At 43.3% G+C, this 16,813-nt stretch overlaps 2 protein-coding genes across 3 annotated transcripts in view; one reads left to right on the top strand and one right to left on the bottom strand.

Moving 5' to 3' along the window:
* The window catches only part of DOCK1 (dedicator of cytokinesis 1), a 367,459-nt gene that overhangs the window by 249,433 nt on the left and 101,213 nt on the right, over positions 1-16,813 (bottom strand). The gene's annotated exons all lie outside the window — the stretch shown is intronic.
* Positions 1-16,813, top strand: part of INSYN2A (inhibitory synaptic factor 2A) — a 45,427-nt gene that overhangs the window by 22,455 nt on the left and 6,159 nt on the right. The window contains exon 3 of the mRNA XM_005143730.3: positions 12,295-12,366. Within this exon, the coding sequence (XP_005143787.2) occupies positions 12,295-12,366 (72 nt within the window). The remainder of the gene's footprint in view (positions 1-12,294; positions 12,367-16,813) is intronic.

Raw genomic sequence — 16,813 nt, 5'->3', positions numbered from 1 at the left:
CAGTCATTCTATGCCAAACCTGCTATTTCCTGATGCAGACTATTTCAATACCTATTGTCAGTCCCCATGACCCCCTCTTTATCTCAGTAACCCCAAATGAAAACTAATTGGATAAGATCCATCGTTGCAAGATGCCCTACCTTTCAAAGTAAAACATCCAGCATCACTCAAGGTTTAAAGACTTATTAGAATCCCAGCCTGGTTTGTATTGGAAGGGACCTTAAAGCTCCTCCAGCTCCAACCCCTGCCACAGGCAGGGACCCCTTCCACTGGAGCAGCTGCTCCAAGCCCCTGTGTCCAACCTGGCCTTGAGCACTGCCAGGGATGGGGCAGCCACAGCTTCTCTGGGCACCCTGTGCCAGCACCTCAGCACCCTCACAGGGAACAGCTTCTGCCTAAGAGCTCAGCTCAGTCTCCCCTGTTCTGGCAGGTTCAAGCCATTCCCCTTGGCCTGTCCCTACAGGCCCTTGTCCCAAGCCCCTCTCCAGGTTTCCTGCAGCCCCTTTAGGCACTGGAGCTGCTCTCAGGTCTCCCCTTCAGGAGCTTTCTCTTGTCCAGGCTGCCCCAGCCCAGCTCTCTCAGCCTGGCTTCAGAGCAGGGCTCAAGATCACCCTTTATTCTGAGTTCGATTACCAAGAGCCAATGTGGAGTTCGATGTGCCAGGGCAGGTAAGAGGAGTGTTTCGGAGGCCTTCGAAACGTGATTACATTTGTATTTTAGGTAGGAGTTTTCATTCGGGTTGGATTTATTCTCTTGCTCGTAACCAAAGCTACAGACAGAATTGTCAGAGTGAATAAAAAGGGCAAACTTTCACAGTTCACACACATCCCTGGAACAGATCTGATAGTTATCAGAGTACACCATAACATTTAAGATAAAGAGCACTGTGCTAATTGACCCCACTATTAGTAACCGCTCATCTATCAAACATCCTTTGTTGGGAATGCAGTGGCAGGAGGTTTTCAACAAGCAAAGGATGCTGAAAAGTGAACTGTTAGCAACAGCCAGTATGTGGAGTAAAGATAGAACAAACAAAGAGAAGAAACACAATCTTCTTAGCAGAGTTACCTGATCTTGATGCTTAATGGACACAAGGAGCATGCAAAGTCTTGGGGAAAAAAAGCCCTTTTCTACTATATTCCAGCTTTTTACCTGCATATACTATACAGGCACAACTCTAACAGGATTGGAAGTACTCAGAAAAAGAATTTGATTGATATCAAGCTGCTATTGAATAGACTTTAAAACCAAGATGAACTGTCATCCTCCACCTCCCCATTTGAGCAGGGCTCAGCGCCACTTCAGCCTTTGCCAACAGATCGGCTGCAGTGACGCCAAGGCCAAGGAAAGCAAATTCCCCCAGTTCAAAGCAGGAATCAGTGATGAAGTCTCCCAACGAGCAGTGAGAAACAGTGTCAGCAGGCTACGTTCGTGCTAAATATATCTGAACTGCTGCAGTTCGCACGGGAAGCTTTGCCAACTGTCACTGAGCTGTCCAAATCACATACCTGCAAGGGAGAGGTTTGCTGCTAAATCAGGCTCTGACAGAGGATGTTATTTAGGTACTGAATTAACCAGTTTTCACTTTACACAATTAGAATAATCCTTTAATAACTGCATTTTGACTGTCAGTACTACTAGAATCCAAAGAGACAGAGCAATGAGCAGGTAAAAATGAGACAGAATGAGCTTTACAGTGTCACATTGCTCACTGCTGTTCGTTTGCCACAAGCTTAATCCCCAGATTTCTAATTGACACCTACTTCTGAGCCCCTGTGTTCACACACAGAGATACTTATCTCTTATCCTGACTAGGGGAAAATGGATTTGATGGGCAGTGTTACTAAAAAGACTTGTCTGAAGAGAGACGGGTGTTGTAATCTTAAACTGTTGAGGCTCCCAGCTCCCCAGGTTCTAGAATTAAGACATAAAGATGCACTTCAGGCTTAGGAAAGCACCTGTTCTTACATTCATGGAACTGGTGATGAGTTGACCTGGACTCAAGTGTGGACTGTTTCAGTACCTGGATGAAAGCATCTTTTAAGTGAGGAGCTCCCAGGCACCTGTCTGCCCATCCTCGCTCCGTGCCACCTCCATCACTGCTGGCTTCTTCAGTTCTAGAGCCAGGAACTGTTCTCAGAGCAGACCTTGATAAAAATAAGGTGGTCTACACTGGTTTGTAGTTGTTAAAGGCTTCCTTTTGAGCTTTGAAAATACACAGGGATTTTGAAGATAGAGGAGTGAATAGGTAACCAAGTTCTGATATGTAGAGCAGGCCAATGCAGGGTTTGCTGTCTGCAGTCAACACTAGGTTACTCTTCCCCATCATTGACCCTTTCTTCTGTGTTACAAGCAAAGAGAAAAGCAGCAGTTTAACAAAATCCTTAAGTGAAAATGGGACAATTCTGAGCTTTTTGTGAGAATTTATTGTGATTAGTTTTGTATCTCATGGGATAGCAAGCAGGAATCAGCTGTGTCACAGGTCAACAAAGGAGGAAGACTGCCATGCAAAAGGAGGCTGGAAATCACCCCAAACACTGTTCTTAACCCTCTTTAACTGATCAGATGATGCTGAAGGATGTTTTTCACCACATCAGCTGCTGCATGAACCAATAAGAAGAGGAAACACGGCACTGTACTGGGTGTACTACAGCTTTTTCCTTTTGGTTCCAGTCTCCTGAGAAGAAATGATAGAAGCTGAGTGTGACCTAATAACTCATCAGCACAAGAGCCTGGGCTGTAGGGATGAGCAGAGGTATTTTGATGTTAACAAGGCTATTTACACCCTGCAGTAGTTCAAACTGACATGACTTACATCATATCCTTGGGAAATGCAAGGAGATTTGTTTACTTCACTGTCAGCCATACAAGCTCAGAAAGAACTCCCAAGGATGGGACCTTTCTGAGCATCCATGTGCAAGGCTCAAGCACCTGCTGAACAGAGGCTTTATACATTCTCCTAGAGTAAAATCTACTATTACTTAAGGAAATAAGAGAACAGAAAGCAATGAGACCTGCAAAGAGTTATTCAAGCTGTGACAGAAAGAGTTCAGCACATCCATGGTCCTTCCTGATGTTTTTTACTCTCTGTACAGTTCCTCATCCTTCCTGTGAGTACCACACAATCGGTTGTATCAATGGCCAGCAACTCATACACCGTGCTCCTAATGTTACTGTGCAATATTTACAATTCTAAACAAGTTCTTTTGGTTCTTTGATATATGGTACAGCTGATGTAGTTGTTACTCTTAAGCTAGTATAGGCTTAGTGATGTAGAAGACAGACTGAACTGAGCTCTTAGGCAGAAGCTCTTCCCTGTGAGGGTGCTGAGGTGCTGGCACAGGGTGCCCAGAGAAGCTGTGGCTGCCCCATCCCTGGCAGTGCTCAAGGCCAGGTTGGACACAGGGGCTTGGAGCAGCTGCTCCAGTGGAAGGGGTCCCTGCCCGTGGCAGGGGTTGGAGCTGGAGGAGCTTTAAGGTCCCTTCCAACACAAACCAGGCTGGGATTCTATGATACTATGTGTCTGCTTTTCTGGTGACAACATCCTGCAGTGAGGAAGCTGGGCTTGGGCTGGCTGACCATGTTAAGCACCTACTATGACTCTGATTGCTCTGTATTTTACTGTTATTCATCCCTTGAGAAGCCTGTTTTTCAGTCCCTACTATTCTATGATTCTATGGGATTTGCCGTCCTCCTGGGGAATGTAGCTCTCTGTACCATGCATAGGATTCTATGCAATGCATAATTCTATTTGAGCTTGCACTGAAATCTCTATCTCTTGGAAATTATCAAAAACCACCCCAGACTTCTCATTTCTCCCATCTTCCCTCCTTTATAGGAACAATGCCTGTGAGCAGCCTTCTTAATTTGAAAGTCCAAGTCAAGCAAAATCCAAGGCGCTGTATTTTAATACAGCTATTACCCATAGACACACTATTAGTTTATACCTATGAAACACCCTTTGCTCAGAGCGGTTGAGAGGGTTTCATCTGCATTAGAACTGTGCTGCTGTGAATCTCAGTGCTGTGGCTGATGGAGGTCTGTTACCACCGAGCAAGAGCTGGATAATCTCTCTGTAGCTCAGAATCCATTCAGCTCTAGGCAGGAGCACCAGGGAGGTGAAGAGCTGCATGCAGGGAGTTCTGTATGCTGCCTACACCACTGAACAGGACACATGGCCCCAGTTGGTCCCCAGAATCACATGCAGAAGGAATTCATTATAAAATGAGGTGGATTTGGAGGTGGAAGAAGGTTGCCATGCTCTGAAGCTGCAGTTAAACGCTGGGTGCAGCAGACAGGATGATGAGCTGTGGGTTCAGGAGTCTCAGGGCCATGCAAGTAATGATGCTCTGAGGTCAGGGGTAAATCACAGCAGAGAGATTTGGAGTGCAAGGGGTACAGAGACAGACCTCACCCGAGTGTAAGCACCGGAGTGTGCTCCCTGATAATGCTGGCAGCGTCTGGCCTCAGAACTACACGCCAGGAATACAGATGCTGTTCATCCAGAGCAAATAACTTCCCTGAATTATCCATAATACAAAGCGTTGACATTTTAATTCTCCTCCTGATTTCTCTGATGAGACAACAGAGGCACAAACAGTCAAGAGAGATGCTAGACCTTGGATGCACCCAATTCTTGTGAGGCTTTGTGATTTCCCTTGAAAAGCATCTTAATTCTCCCCATTCTCAGTGGGGTTTTTTTGCTCAATCACTAGACACCCCTGTTAAAATATGGGGGCTGTTGTGGGCTTTTTTAAACACCTCACTCCCCGACTAACCCAAGTCTAATATAAAACGTATTTATGGGGTGAAAGCGCTTCAATTGGTATCTTGGGAGCCATGGCATCCACCCACAGTGCAAATACCTCAAAAAGAGAATTAGTCATCTGCTTCCAACTGTCAGGATCCAGCAAGAGACAACAAAGTACTGTCTTGGAAACAGGCTGGAAAATCTCACCACTGAGCTCCTGTACATTTCAAAGTATTTTCAGAAACCCAATGAATAATATCAGCCCTGGAATAACGAGACAGATAAGGGGGAAATAAAAGTGGAAAAAAGATGCTGGTATTATTTTAGAGCATCAGAAAATGTCTGCTTTCATCGTCTGCCATCGGTTAAAAAAGGCTTTCAAAAATGAGGCAGTGGATTTGTGCAGTGTTTCTTTTGCCTTATTTTGGTGTGTGTTTAAACATAGAATCCCAGCCTGGTTTGGGTTGGAAAGGACCTTAAAGCTCCTCCAGCTCCAACCCCTGCCATGGGCAGGGACCCCTTCCACTGGAGCAGCTGCTCCAAGCCCCTGTGTCCAACCTGGCCTTGAACACTGCCAGGGATGGGGCAGCCACAGCTTCTCTGGGCACCCTGTGCCAGCGCCTCAGCACCCTCACAGGGAACAGCTTCTGCCTAAGAGCTCAGCTCAGTCTCCCCTGTTCTGGCAGGTTCAAGCCATTCCCCTTGGCCTGTCCCTACAGGCCCTTGCAATGACAGCAAATCCTGACTACAGCTGTGTGAGACTTTGCTAGGAAATTGGGGCAACAGCTTCCAACTGTGTGGAGCTGGAGGCACGAGAGCTCCAAGCCCATCTTGGGTCTCTGCAGGAACTACAGAGCAGTATCGAAGAGCCGGCTTCCACTCTCAGTTATAACACAACCAATGTATTGCACATATAAATCAGCTCAACCCAACCTGATGCAGGGCACACTGAAGCACCTCTTTCTGTAGCTGCTCTGAGCAATGTAAGGCTTTCCACACTGCTGGTGGAGTTAACCCACACATAAAGGGGAGAACATAAGCTCAAACACAAGTCTGTGTTGAAAAAACACATAGATGAGGCCCTTAATGACATGGGTTAGTTGTGGACTTGGAAGTGCTGGGGTAAAGGTTGGACGTGATGGTGTTAAAGGTCTTTTTCAGCTTAGTTGATTCTCTGATTCTGTGTTTAGTTGGAGACACATCAAGGATGCTCCCAGGGCTGGTACTGGGGAAGCAAATGAGCAGTGCCAACAAACAACAGAAGAAAGAAAACATCTCCAGGTGAAAGGCAAGGGAGACAACAAAAAGGCAGAGAAACAAACAGCAAACCCCAACACACCCGTGAAGAGGATGAAACAATTCAATGTTTGCATCAGCTGTAGACATCAAACAAAAAAGCCCCAAGATGATTGCTCAAAGCACAATACTGCTGACTCTAGAGCTTCATCAGGCTGTACTGCTGTCATCTACAGATCAGAACTGCTAACTGGTAGCTGTGAATGTAAGGGAAACCCAGGAGCAAGAGGGCTAAAGCAATTCTCAGCTGGGCAAGTGATTTTGCAGATGACCTTGATATGAGCCAGATGCTGACTTGAGATGTTTATACCTGCACATACCTGCTGGTTTGATGGCTGAATGTAAGTTCTTAAGGGAACAGATGCTCATCTGCACCTAAGAGGCAGATATTCATCCAACAGGAACATGATTTTGCTGATACAAATGGCTTTACATGAGTCCTTCCACTGAGCTAGAATGGCAGATCTTTCTTAGAGGAGACTAAACCTATATGGCTAAGCTGATTTTAACCTGCAAAACGTATACAAGTGATAGCCCTGCAGTTTAACACAGTAAAACATGATTTATTCAAGCCAGAATGATAGCTAAGACACACATGACATAGTGCAGTCATCTTATTCTTCCAAAAGACAAATTATGTTAATAGCATGGACAATTTTCTCTTGAAGCATAGTTATTAGTAATACTTCAGGGTAGAAAACAACAAGGTTTAGAAGTTTTCACCAGACTCTCTATGTTAGAGCCATTACTCTGTACAGACAGATAACATGAGTGTGGTTAGCTATACTACAGATAGGACCAGCAGGACCAGGCCATGCACAGAAATACAGTACCTATCTATACAAAGACTTAGAAAACCACAGCCTACACTTCCTCAGCTATTCCACACGGTCAGAACTGTCACTTCAGAACCACTTCAAAGGCCCACTGCCTGCTTAAGATAACTTGTTTCACTGTATTTTAACACATACACCAATGAAAAGAAGACTCTTGAAGTCTGTTTATCCTCTTGGTGGTGGTAATACATCAAAGGCTTGATGAACATCAATATCCTCTAAAGAGCACACCCATCAGCACATAAAGGTGCTCTGAAGCAAAGCCACTTGTGTAAAGTACTCCCTGCATCCCAGCAGGTAGGAGAAGACATCCAGATGGAACAGATCTATCCCTCCAAATGGCTTTGTAATCCCTGGCAGTGCTCAAGGCCAGGTTGGACACAGGGGCTTGGAGCAGCTGCTCCAGTGGAAGGGGTCCCTGCCTGTGGCAGGGGTTGGAGCTGGATGAGCGTTAAGGTCCCTTCCAACACAAACAACTCCAGGATTCTATGTTCAGGATACTTAAGTTAGCTCCTCTTCTCTAGCCACCAACTGAAAACTAGGGGAAAAGCAGCACATCCAGATCTGAGCTTCCCCCTCCCTCAGCAAAATGGGGTCTCCAATCTGTACAAGCAAAAACCCTACTCAAATATGCCAAGATTTGGATGTTCCCGTTGGTATTTTCAAGAAGAGCCTCAAGCAGGCTCAGGAATTCTGCATTTCACAGGGATTCTGAGGGTGTCATTCCCTCAGGCTGCCTGAAAATTGCAGCCTATTATTAGTTATTGCCAGTCCGTGTCAGCAAAACCCTGGCTCTTCATTATAACATTTTAATACTCGGAGGTGTTAATTGAGGTTAAGCTCAGGGTGTGCCAAGAATGCTGAAAGAAATGCAAGAAATGAAAGCCTCCTGCAAATAATATGGAACGGGGATCTCAAGCAGGTGTGGAAAACTGAGTGCGGAGGTGAGGTATCATTGCTAAGGTGACTCAGCCAGGTGGATGCAGCCACAGCAACGCAACTAACCCAAATGCAGCCGTTCTCCACACAGCACCACAGCACACATGTGGTTAAGCATGCCCATGTATGTGTACCCATATGAAAAATGAAGATATAAGATGTAAGGTATCAACGAATGAAGCTATTCGAGTAATAACATGTTATATTAAGCAGTATAAAATACAGGATTATTATGAATACCAGGGATGCTCTTTAAACAGATACATGCATTCAGTTCCTTCCTTGCAGATCAGCATGCATGCCATCAAACTAGGAATGAATAGTGCTGTGTTGACTTCACTATACTGACCGGATTAAACCACCTCCCCATATATATGTATACGTGTATATATATATATATATATATCACACTCTATTTATAGATACACATCTATATATATAAATACACACAGATACATATATATAGATATATATATAGATACACTCTCTCTCTATACATATATATATCACACTCTATTTTCTTTACTGTTTTAGGGGAAAACAAATCATAATGTAGTACAGGTAATGCAGCCTACTTAAACCAAAAGTTTTCCTTCAGCATCCATGAGAGAAATATTTTTTCCAAGTAGGAACTAAAACATCTTTTGCATTAAGATCCCCAAGAAAAGAGTTCGGAATTGCTGGTTAGTGGGGGAAGAGGTTCGATTTGGTTGGGTCTTCAAAGAATCCCATACTGCTTTGGGTTTAAGGGACCTTAAAGCTCACCCAGTTCCAACCCCCTTGCACTGCCTTCAGACTGCATCTCACATCTTCATACCAGTAGGTGTGCACTGTACAGGACAGGACTTTGCACTCTCCCCTTTCAAGCCCAAGACGTCTTTCCTGTTCCTGGTACACCACTGCTTGTCTGGTGATTTTACAGACACAAGGGCAAAAAAAGGCTATTTTCATGAATTCCAAACCCTGCATGTTTTAGGAGACCTGACACAAGCTGTCCACACTGCAGCACAAACACGCAAGCCTCTGTGTTGAAGAGCCCTTAGGAGCACCCAAGGACCACACCATGCAAGGGGAGCCAGAAGGAGGCCAGGAGACAGAGATGCCAACCAGAAGAGCAAACTCTATCACCTCTCCTTCAGCATTCACCTTTTCTGGTCACACCTGAGTACCCAAAGCGTAATTATATCCCCATTTCACTTCAAAGGTGATGGGTTTTAGTCTGCCTTGGGAGCAATGAGGCATCACGGACGCATCCATGCATCAAAGCAGCAGAGCAAAGGTGCCCTGACATAGACACCATACGGGGCAGCACAACCTCATAGTGATGAGGTTCAACCTCCACACAGAACGGAGGATAAAAGAGAGCGATTGAAGCAAATTATAACATGTAATACTACTAAAACCACTGAGGCATTCCCAAAATCAGGATATTAAGATTGGTAAAATGAGCTGCAAAGCTTAATGCTGAGGTGATTTTTACATTAAATACATTGCCCACGGGATTCACAGCTTGGGGGAACTGCTGGCTCCCAGGCATTTCAGTACAAAGTGAAACACCCCAGTTTGGATCTGAACCAGATCAAAACCGACTTTAATTTCTCTAAAAAGAAAACAAATCGGTAGGAGTTTTTGGTGAAAAACATAACAATTTACAGGTTTTGTTCTTACTGAAAGTAACAACTGGTTTAGGAATGAAGAAGAAAGTTACTGGTCTAACCTGAGCCCTTCAGCACTGGAATACCCTTCAAACCATTTCAAAGGGAAAGGAGAAAAGTAGCTTACTCAAAATACCCTACTTCACAAGGGAAGAATAACCACCCAGAGCTCTGCTCTCCTGAACCTGACACCCAGACTGTGCTCACAAACAGGCTGTAGCAGTTAACACTGGTAGGAAGCTCTGGTTTTCAGTGCGCCTGTGTTGCAAATCAACCTCACGGCCTAAGATGTACAAGGAAACGTTACGCCAATAGAGAAATCCTTGTTGGCACGAAGTAGATGAATTCTATGCATGTGCTTATGCAGATGTGAAAACAAGCAAGTGAGAGTCCAAAACCCTGGGGTGTCAACAGCAGAATTCGTTCCTGAAGAGTTTAATTTACATAGGAATAATTGAATTTATACTGATCTAACACTCACATACGCAACCCTGGCTAAGAGCTATCAAAGCGCCGCATGGAAACCAAACACGGTGACACCATGCAGGGTTCTTGGGGCTTACAAAGAGGTCTGACTGATAGGATGGTTCAGAGAAGGCAACACTGCTAAATCTGTGGCTTGAAAAGAAAATAATCCCTAAAGAGCTACGAATACTCAATAAGGAAAATGATGCTTTAAGTTCACCATGAATTACGTCCAAATAGGAACAACTACATGTATCACAGCAACAGTAAAGCTTGTGAATGACACCAGTGCTAAAACCAAGTGGTCAATTGAGAAACAAGGATTTCAAACTGATCATCTAAAAACCCTATAATTATTAAATATTTGTATCAAAAGGCCATTTTTGCCAGCTTAATGAGTTTGCCTTGTACCATAAAGTAGGAAATAAGGTTTTAAGTACTTGAATGTCTGGAATGATGGTGCACTTGAAGATCATCATGCTTTAGAAATATAAATACAATATGGAAAACTCAAGTTTCAGGAAGACATCCAAGTACCTAAGTTTATTCAATACCTTATTAATGTGATGTTAAAACCACTCTAAGTCACAGAAGCAGGGCTATAGTTTATGACTGAACCAGTGCATCCACATAAACACCAAACAGAGCATGGCTTTTGCCAAGTACCAACCAGCGCTAGGGAAGTTTATCCCAACTAAAACACTACTTTTGTAAGGTGGACATGGTGCTGGTGGGATCTGCTTGGTAAAACCTCATAGTAACTAAAGCAGTGATGACACACATGCTTCTGTGTAGTATGGTATCATAGAATGGTTCAGGTTGGAAAGGACCCTTATGCAGAGAAGGGGCAGCCAGATGTGAGCACATAAAGCCTGCAGCACCATGTTCAAACAGGAGAGAGGAGCAGAGAAGAGGAGGTTTTTATTCTATAAGCCAGAGAATTAACAGATTTGAATGGTAGCTTGTAGGAGTACACAGATGGATTCAAATGCCCCAACTTGGTACCCAGTATGGTGGGTTTATGCTTTTACCTATAAAGAAGTGCTTAACCAACTGTGCTCCTCTGACAGCCATTATTGACTATCCTTTCTGGGCTCAGTAAATAAAGGCCTTCATTAACTGATCTATAAACTTTAGATGTTGCAGCCTTAGGAAGGGTCCTTACTATTTGATCAATAGCTTGGAAAAATATTTAGCATGGCCAAGTTTAACAGAGTGGGGACAATCTGAATGTCAGCTTCTGAAAGACTTTAAAAGGTAATGAAACCCAGATACTGCTTCACCCCTCTGAGAGTATAGGAGACCTTAGAGCAGCTCCACTGCCTAAAGGGACCAACACGAAACCTGGAGAGGGGCTTTGGACAAGGGCCTGTAGGGACAGGCCAAGGGGAATGGCTTGAACCTGCCAGAACAGGGGAGACTGAGCTGAGCTCTGAGGCAGAAGCTGTTCCCTGTGAGGGTGCTGAGGCGCTGGCACAGGGTGCCCAGAGAAGCTGTGGCTGCCCCATCCCTGGCAGTGCTCAAGGCCAGGTTGGACACAGGGGCTTGGAGCAGCTGCACCAGTGGAAGGGGTCCCTGCCTGTGGCAGGGGTTGGAGCTGGAGGAGCTTTAAGGTCCCTTCCAACACAAACCAGGCTGGGATTCTGGGACTGTTTTGATGAAATACCTATGCACAAAAAGGTACTTGCACTCCTTAACAACCCTTTTTAATTCAAATTGACCAACTTAGAGACAATGCATAAAGAAATGAAGACACTGCTCTAACAGACTACAAACCAAAGCGTGCCAAAGAACAGCCCTAGGCTACACGAGAGCAGAAAGTGTGATTTAAACGGTACTTTCTTCCTTTTAAGATATAAACATCCCTACAACACATCTTCATACCTCATTGCTGAGGCACTGAAATAGATGCCATTTTTCAATATTATGTTCTATACATCCACCAGTAACTGGGAAAAGCCTCAGGGATCTGAGAAAGCAGAGAAAACAAACCAGCCTGTTTACAGGGATGGTTCATCACCTTGGTTCACAGCAGCTTTATGCCAGAAGAGCTTCACATCACTTGGTTCCTATGTTGTTTTCCCTTTTATTTCTGTTCTACTTTGTAAACTAAATGCTTTATTTTCTCCTTGCAATCATTAAAGGCTCATTTTCCAAATTACTTCATCCTCCCATTGCTCAGTGAACCTGAATACGCTGAATATTGATCCTGGTTTCCTAATGGCTCTATTTTTGCATTCAATATTTAAGTTCAAACCAAAAAGAACCCCTGATTTCTAGGAAAGAATAATAGAAGGTAAAACCATGTTAAACCAAATTCCCCTTTAATGACTTCATGTTCTTGTCTTTGTAGGCTTTCGTATCGGACTGGTCAAGACACAGCTAATTGCGACACATGCAGGAACAGTGCATGTATTATCTATAGGTAGGTAACAATCCTATATTCCTACTTTTCCTGAGTGAAAGTAATGTTTTACTAATGAAGGATCAGTTGTGAGCCTGGGTTTTCAATAACACAAATAGAACATCATAAATTTAAGTACTCCACTGAATTAAAGTCAACAGACGCCTGTTTCCAAGTCTAAAACCTTCCAATCAGATAGTTACAGTCAGCACAACTGTTGTAGCTCCTGGATGGGAAGTGTTACAAGGTCAGAGCTTCCTTCTCCCATTGCTTTAAGTATGTTCCGTCCAACAGCTCAACATACTTTAGGCAGGAGTGACTGGACTTGGGAAGTGATTTTGAGACCAGAGAGCAAAAAGAACCAGATACAGACCAAAGCTTAACCCATCTCCCCTTTTCTGAGGGCACTCCTTGCTCAGGGCAGCCTGGGAAGGTAGAACACAGCACATTTGCACTGTTCTTCTTTCATTAGCTAAAAAAATCCAATTGGAAGTTGTTTAAAAACCTTGATTAAAAGACTTAAAGATTTCAATAGGCTTTGATTCTGATTTAATCATTAACAAGATTTAAAGTTAACGAACGTTCCAGTTTCTCCCTTTTATACTCCCTGCAAATGAAGTGACTTCAGAAATGCAGATTTCAAGGCTTTCCCTATCAGTATGCTGACAGAATAGCAGGCAGGTCCAGTTCTTCGGTCCCACTTGCTAGGTTCCTGATAGCCTGGAGCTATCAGTGCTGGGCACTTGCCTGAAGCAAGGTTTCCAGGGGAAGCTTTAGCAAAGCTCAGCTCAGCTTTCTGACAGATGAGGAGAATATGTGCTGCAGGCAAGAAGAGAGTGCAAAACAGGGGCATTATAGCAAAACTGAATTACTGAGACAAGGTAAGTAGCCAGAAGGGGATAAAAGAGAAATTCACTGATAAAACTATCACTAAACCAGACTGCCTTGTAGGAGTTCCTATTCCTCTTCAAATCACATATGCTGCTTTCATTAAGGGTGCTAAAGTTACTCTTAAACCTTGATTTAATGATGCACACTTCATCTTTGCAAAAGGTTTGCATGACAAATGCTGAGTGGAGCTGTGTGGTTTCTCTTTAGGACAAAAGGCCTTTTAGGAACACTAAAGCTCAGGTTAAACTGCAACTGAAAACCTGAGTACGTTTGAGGGCCCTGCACATTGGAAGCTGATGATAAATATCCATGTTGGATGAACCCAGTAGCATTAACAACAGAACATTCAGAGCTGTTTCTAACCTTCAGACTGCAGGGAAGCAGCATCCGAGAGGACGGATTAAGTTGCCCTACTGACTCCCCAACTGTAGCCTCTAATGCCAAGCACAGCACAGATGAGAAGCTACAATGCAGAAACAATCAGTGTAATTAGAGATTACTTTGTAGATTATTAATATGTAGCACAAAAGCCATAGAGAGTGAAGGAGACAAAGAACACTTGTACTTTAAAGGGGTTTTAGCTGATTTTCAGTACCCAAAATGCCAATACTGTTAGCAAACATCCTAAGAATACAGTTTTGAGAATACAATTATTTTGTCTATGAAAGGTAAATTTTCTGCTAAAATTCCAAATTTATTTTTCTATTCTTTTGCCTTTATATTGAAAAGAGTTTGTTACAATTCTTAGTATTACAGGAAAAAGGAAAACCAGGTTGCCTCCGTTCTTTTAATAAACAGGAAACTAATCAAACATGAAACATTATTAAAAAGACAAAGTACCAAAATTTAAAGTGATTTAGATGTGGGTGGTTTTATTTTTTCCCTATTCCCTATTTCCCTCACAATTCCACTTATTTCTCTGATAAAAACTATGTTATAGAACTTGTCAGGAACTCCAGACATGGGAGGCCCCGACATCTCCCACCACACAAGATACACCACATTAACTGAATCACACAGCAATTCACTGCTTCCACTCCCAATTAAACACCCAATTAGGCCAGAGCTTTAGAAGGGGAAGGGCTCTGTCTGGGTAGGAACGGCTGAGGGACTTGGGGGGTTCAGATGGAGAAGGCTCGGGGGGGACCTGATGGCTCCCTACAAGTGCCTGCAGGAGGATGGAGCTAGGAGGGGCTGGGCTCTGCTCCCAAGGAACAAGGGATGGGACAAGAGGAACCGGCCTCAAGCTGCACCAGGGCAGGTTTAGATGGAGCTGAGGAACAATTCCTGCCCCACAGGGTGCTCAGGCATTGGAACAGGCTGCCCAGGGCAGGGCTGCAGGCACTGTCCCTGCAAGTGTTCACACACATGGAGATGAGGTCTTCAATGTGGTTAGTGGTGATAAGTGGTGACCTTGGCAGTGCTGGGGAATGGTTGGACTTGATGAGTTTAAAGGTCATTTCCAACCTGGCTGATTCCATGATTATCCTGAAGGCTTCACCAGCCAATGGATTTGGGTAAGGACACAATCAGTGGTGCTGCTATTTAAAGCTCTTGGCTCAAACAGCAGAACAACTTCTGTACCAGGCAACAGCAACACACTAGGTTGTAAAGCCTAAGTATAAAGTTCCAACTAAATAATATTCTAAAACAGTCAGAAAACAGTATTCAACATCATGTCTTTATAGTATTTCTAGACAGTATTTAAAACATTAATAAATAATGTGATTAAAGTAGCAAAAATAAGCTATTTTATCAAATGTTGAGCTGTGACAAATGTTAATCTATTCCATTACTATCGGTATCTCATAATCCATGGTTTCCAAATCATATTCTACCAAGCTAAAAGAACAATTTGCAAAGACAAAAACTTTTACATCTATCACAAACTAAAGTACGTTCACCATTTTTAAAGATAGGTTAAGTGTTACTAAAGTATATTGCCAGGACAAAGGCAGCTTAAATACTGATGTCTATCAAATTGTTGCTATAAGAAGCAATTGCATTGCTATGCAGAAAGTGAACCAATTCTAAACCACCCAAACCTGCATGTAGTGAAGTCTTCACAGCCTGTTTTAGTCTGTAATTATCTTTTAGTGGAACTGCCCTTTCCACTCCTGTTTAAATTATCACCCCCTGTGAATTGTAATCTTTGAACAGAAATCCGTATGAGAAAAATGAGGCTTCTCTTTTAATATTGTGTGCATTATTCTTAGGCCTTTCATGTGAGTTATTTCCGTGAAGGAGCATCTTGAAGTATTCAGGTTAGACTTCTCTCTAGGCAAAAAGACCACAAGTACTCTATTGGTTTTACAAGGTTATTTTAGCTCTTGGAAGTGAACTTTTAACTAGACCAAATCATGAGCCAATTTCTGCATAGGGAGAACAGACAAATCAATAATACACTGCTGTATTTATAGAATCACAAATGGGTTGTGTTGGAAGGGACCTTATCCAGTTCCAATGCCCTGCCATAAGCAGGGACACCTTCCACTAGAGCAGCTTGCTCCAAGCCCCATCCAACCTGGCCTTGAACACTGCCAGGGATGGAGGAGTTTTGATGGGGAGAATGACTCAAAGCTCTTCTCTTGTCATTAACCTGGCCACCTTTTACTCCTTTGAAATGTTGGATTATGATAGTTTTCAATACTCGGTTTTGTCTTTGATACCGAAGTTACTTTTAGATGGATTCCAAGCACTCAACAGAACACATTATCAGAATCTCTGCCACGTAACTCTCAATACAACAGTGGCAAACGAAACAGGATTACAGACACGAATTAATTAGGCAGCACAAGCCCATGTGGAAGTAGTTCACTTGTAAAGGTTAGATATAGTGATAATTATTAATATTCATAAGTATGGCAATACAGGGTGGAAATCAGACATTGATCCCTGAGATAGCAAAATCAGGTACCCACACGATAAGAATAGTAATGTCATCTTTTTATTTCCTACCCACGCTAATTAACTTACATTCTCTCTCATCTTATCTCTACACTAAGTTGCTTAGCAGTAAAAATGGATCTTAATGGCTTGCTAACACCAGCTGCTTTAGATCCTGGCCTTCGGGATTTGCAGGTTGAAATAAGAAATACATAAGATTCCTCTAAAGTATAGTCAGCCAGTTTCTGAGTGATTCCTGCTTATCTGGATTCCACTATTCCAAGCTGTGACATGCCATACCATCCAGTTAATGTTATCCAGAAGGAGACACTATGACATTCTTTAATCCCTGGTTCACCCAACAACTTAAATGTAAGGAGTTGGGCTGTTCTATAAATGCTTGTAGGATTTGAGCCTTAGCATTACAAACTAGGTAATAAAAAGGTGAACAGAAAAGGTGTGAATGAGATGAGAAAGGTCCAGGTCAAGTAGGAGGAGAAAGGTTTTCCCTTAAGGCAGAACACAGAAGGCTCCATCCACCATCCTTGGAAGTTTCAAGAGACAAGTGCATAAAGCCCTCAACAACCCAGTCCTGAACCTGAATTCATCCATCTTGCAAATAGCCAACACATCCTCTCATTAGCATCTAATAGTCTTAAAATGATTCATGCTAATAACTTGTGACTGTGGC

The sequence above is a fragment of the Melopsittacus undulatus genome, chromosome 4 (genome assembly GCF_012275295.1).
Source record: "Melopsittacus undulatus isolate bMelUnd1 chromosome 4, bMelUnd1.mat.Z, whole genome shotgun sequence".
Lineage (NCBI taxonomy): Eukaryota > Metazoa > Chordata > Aves > Psittaciformes > Psittaculidae > Melopsittacus > Melopsittacus undulatus.
The sequence above is the reverse complement of the archived record's forward strand: the minus strand, read 5'-3'. Positions and strand labels throughout refer to the sequence as shown.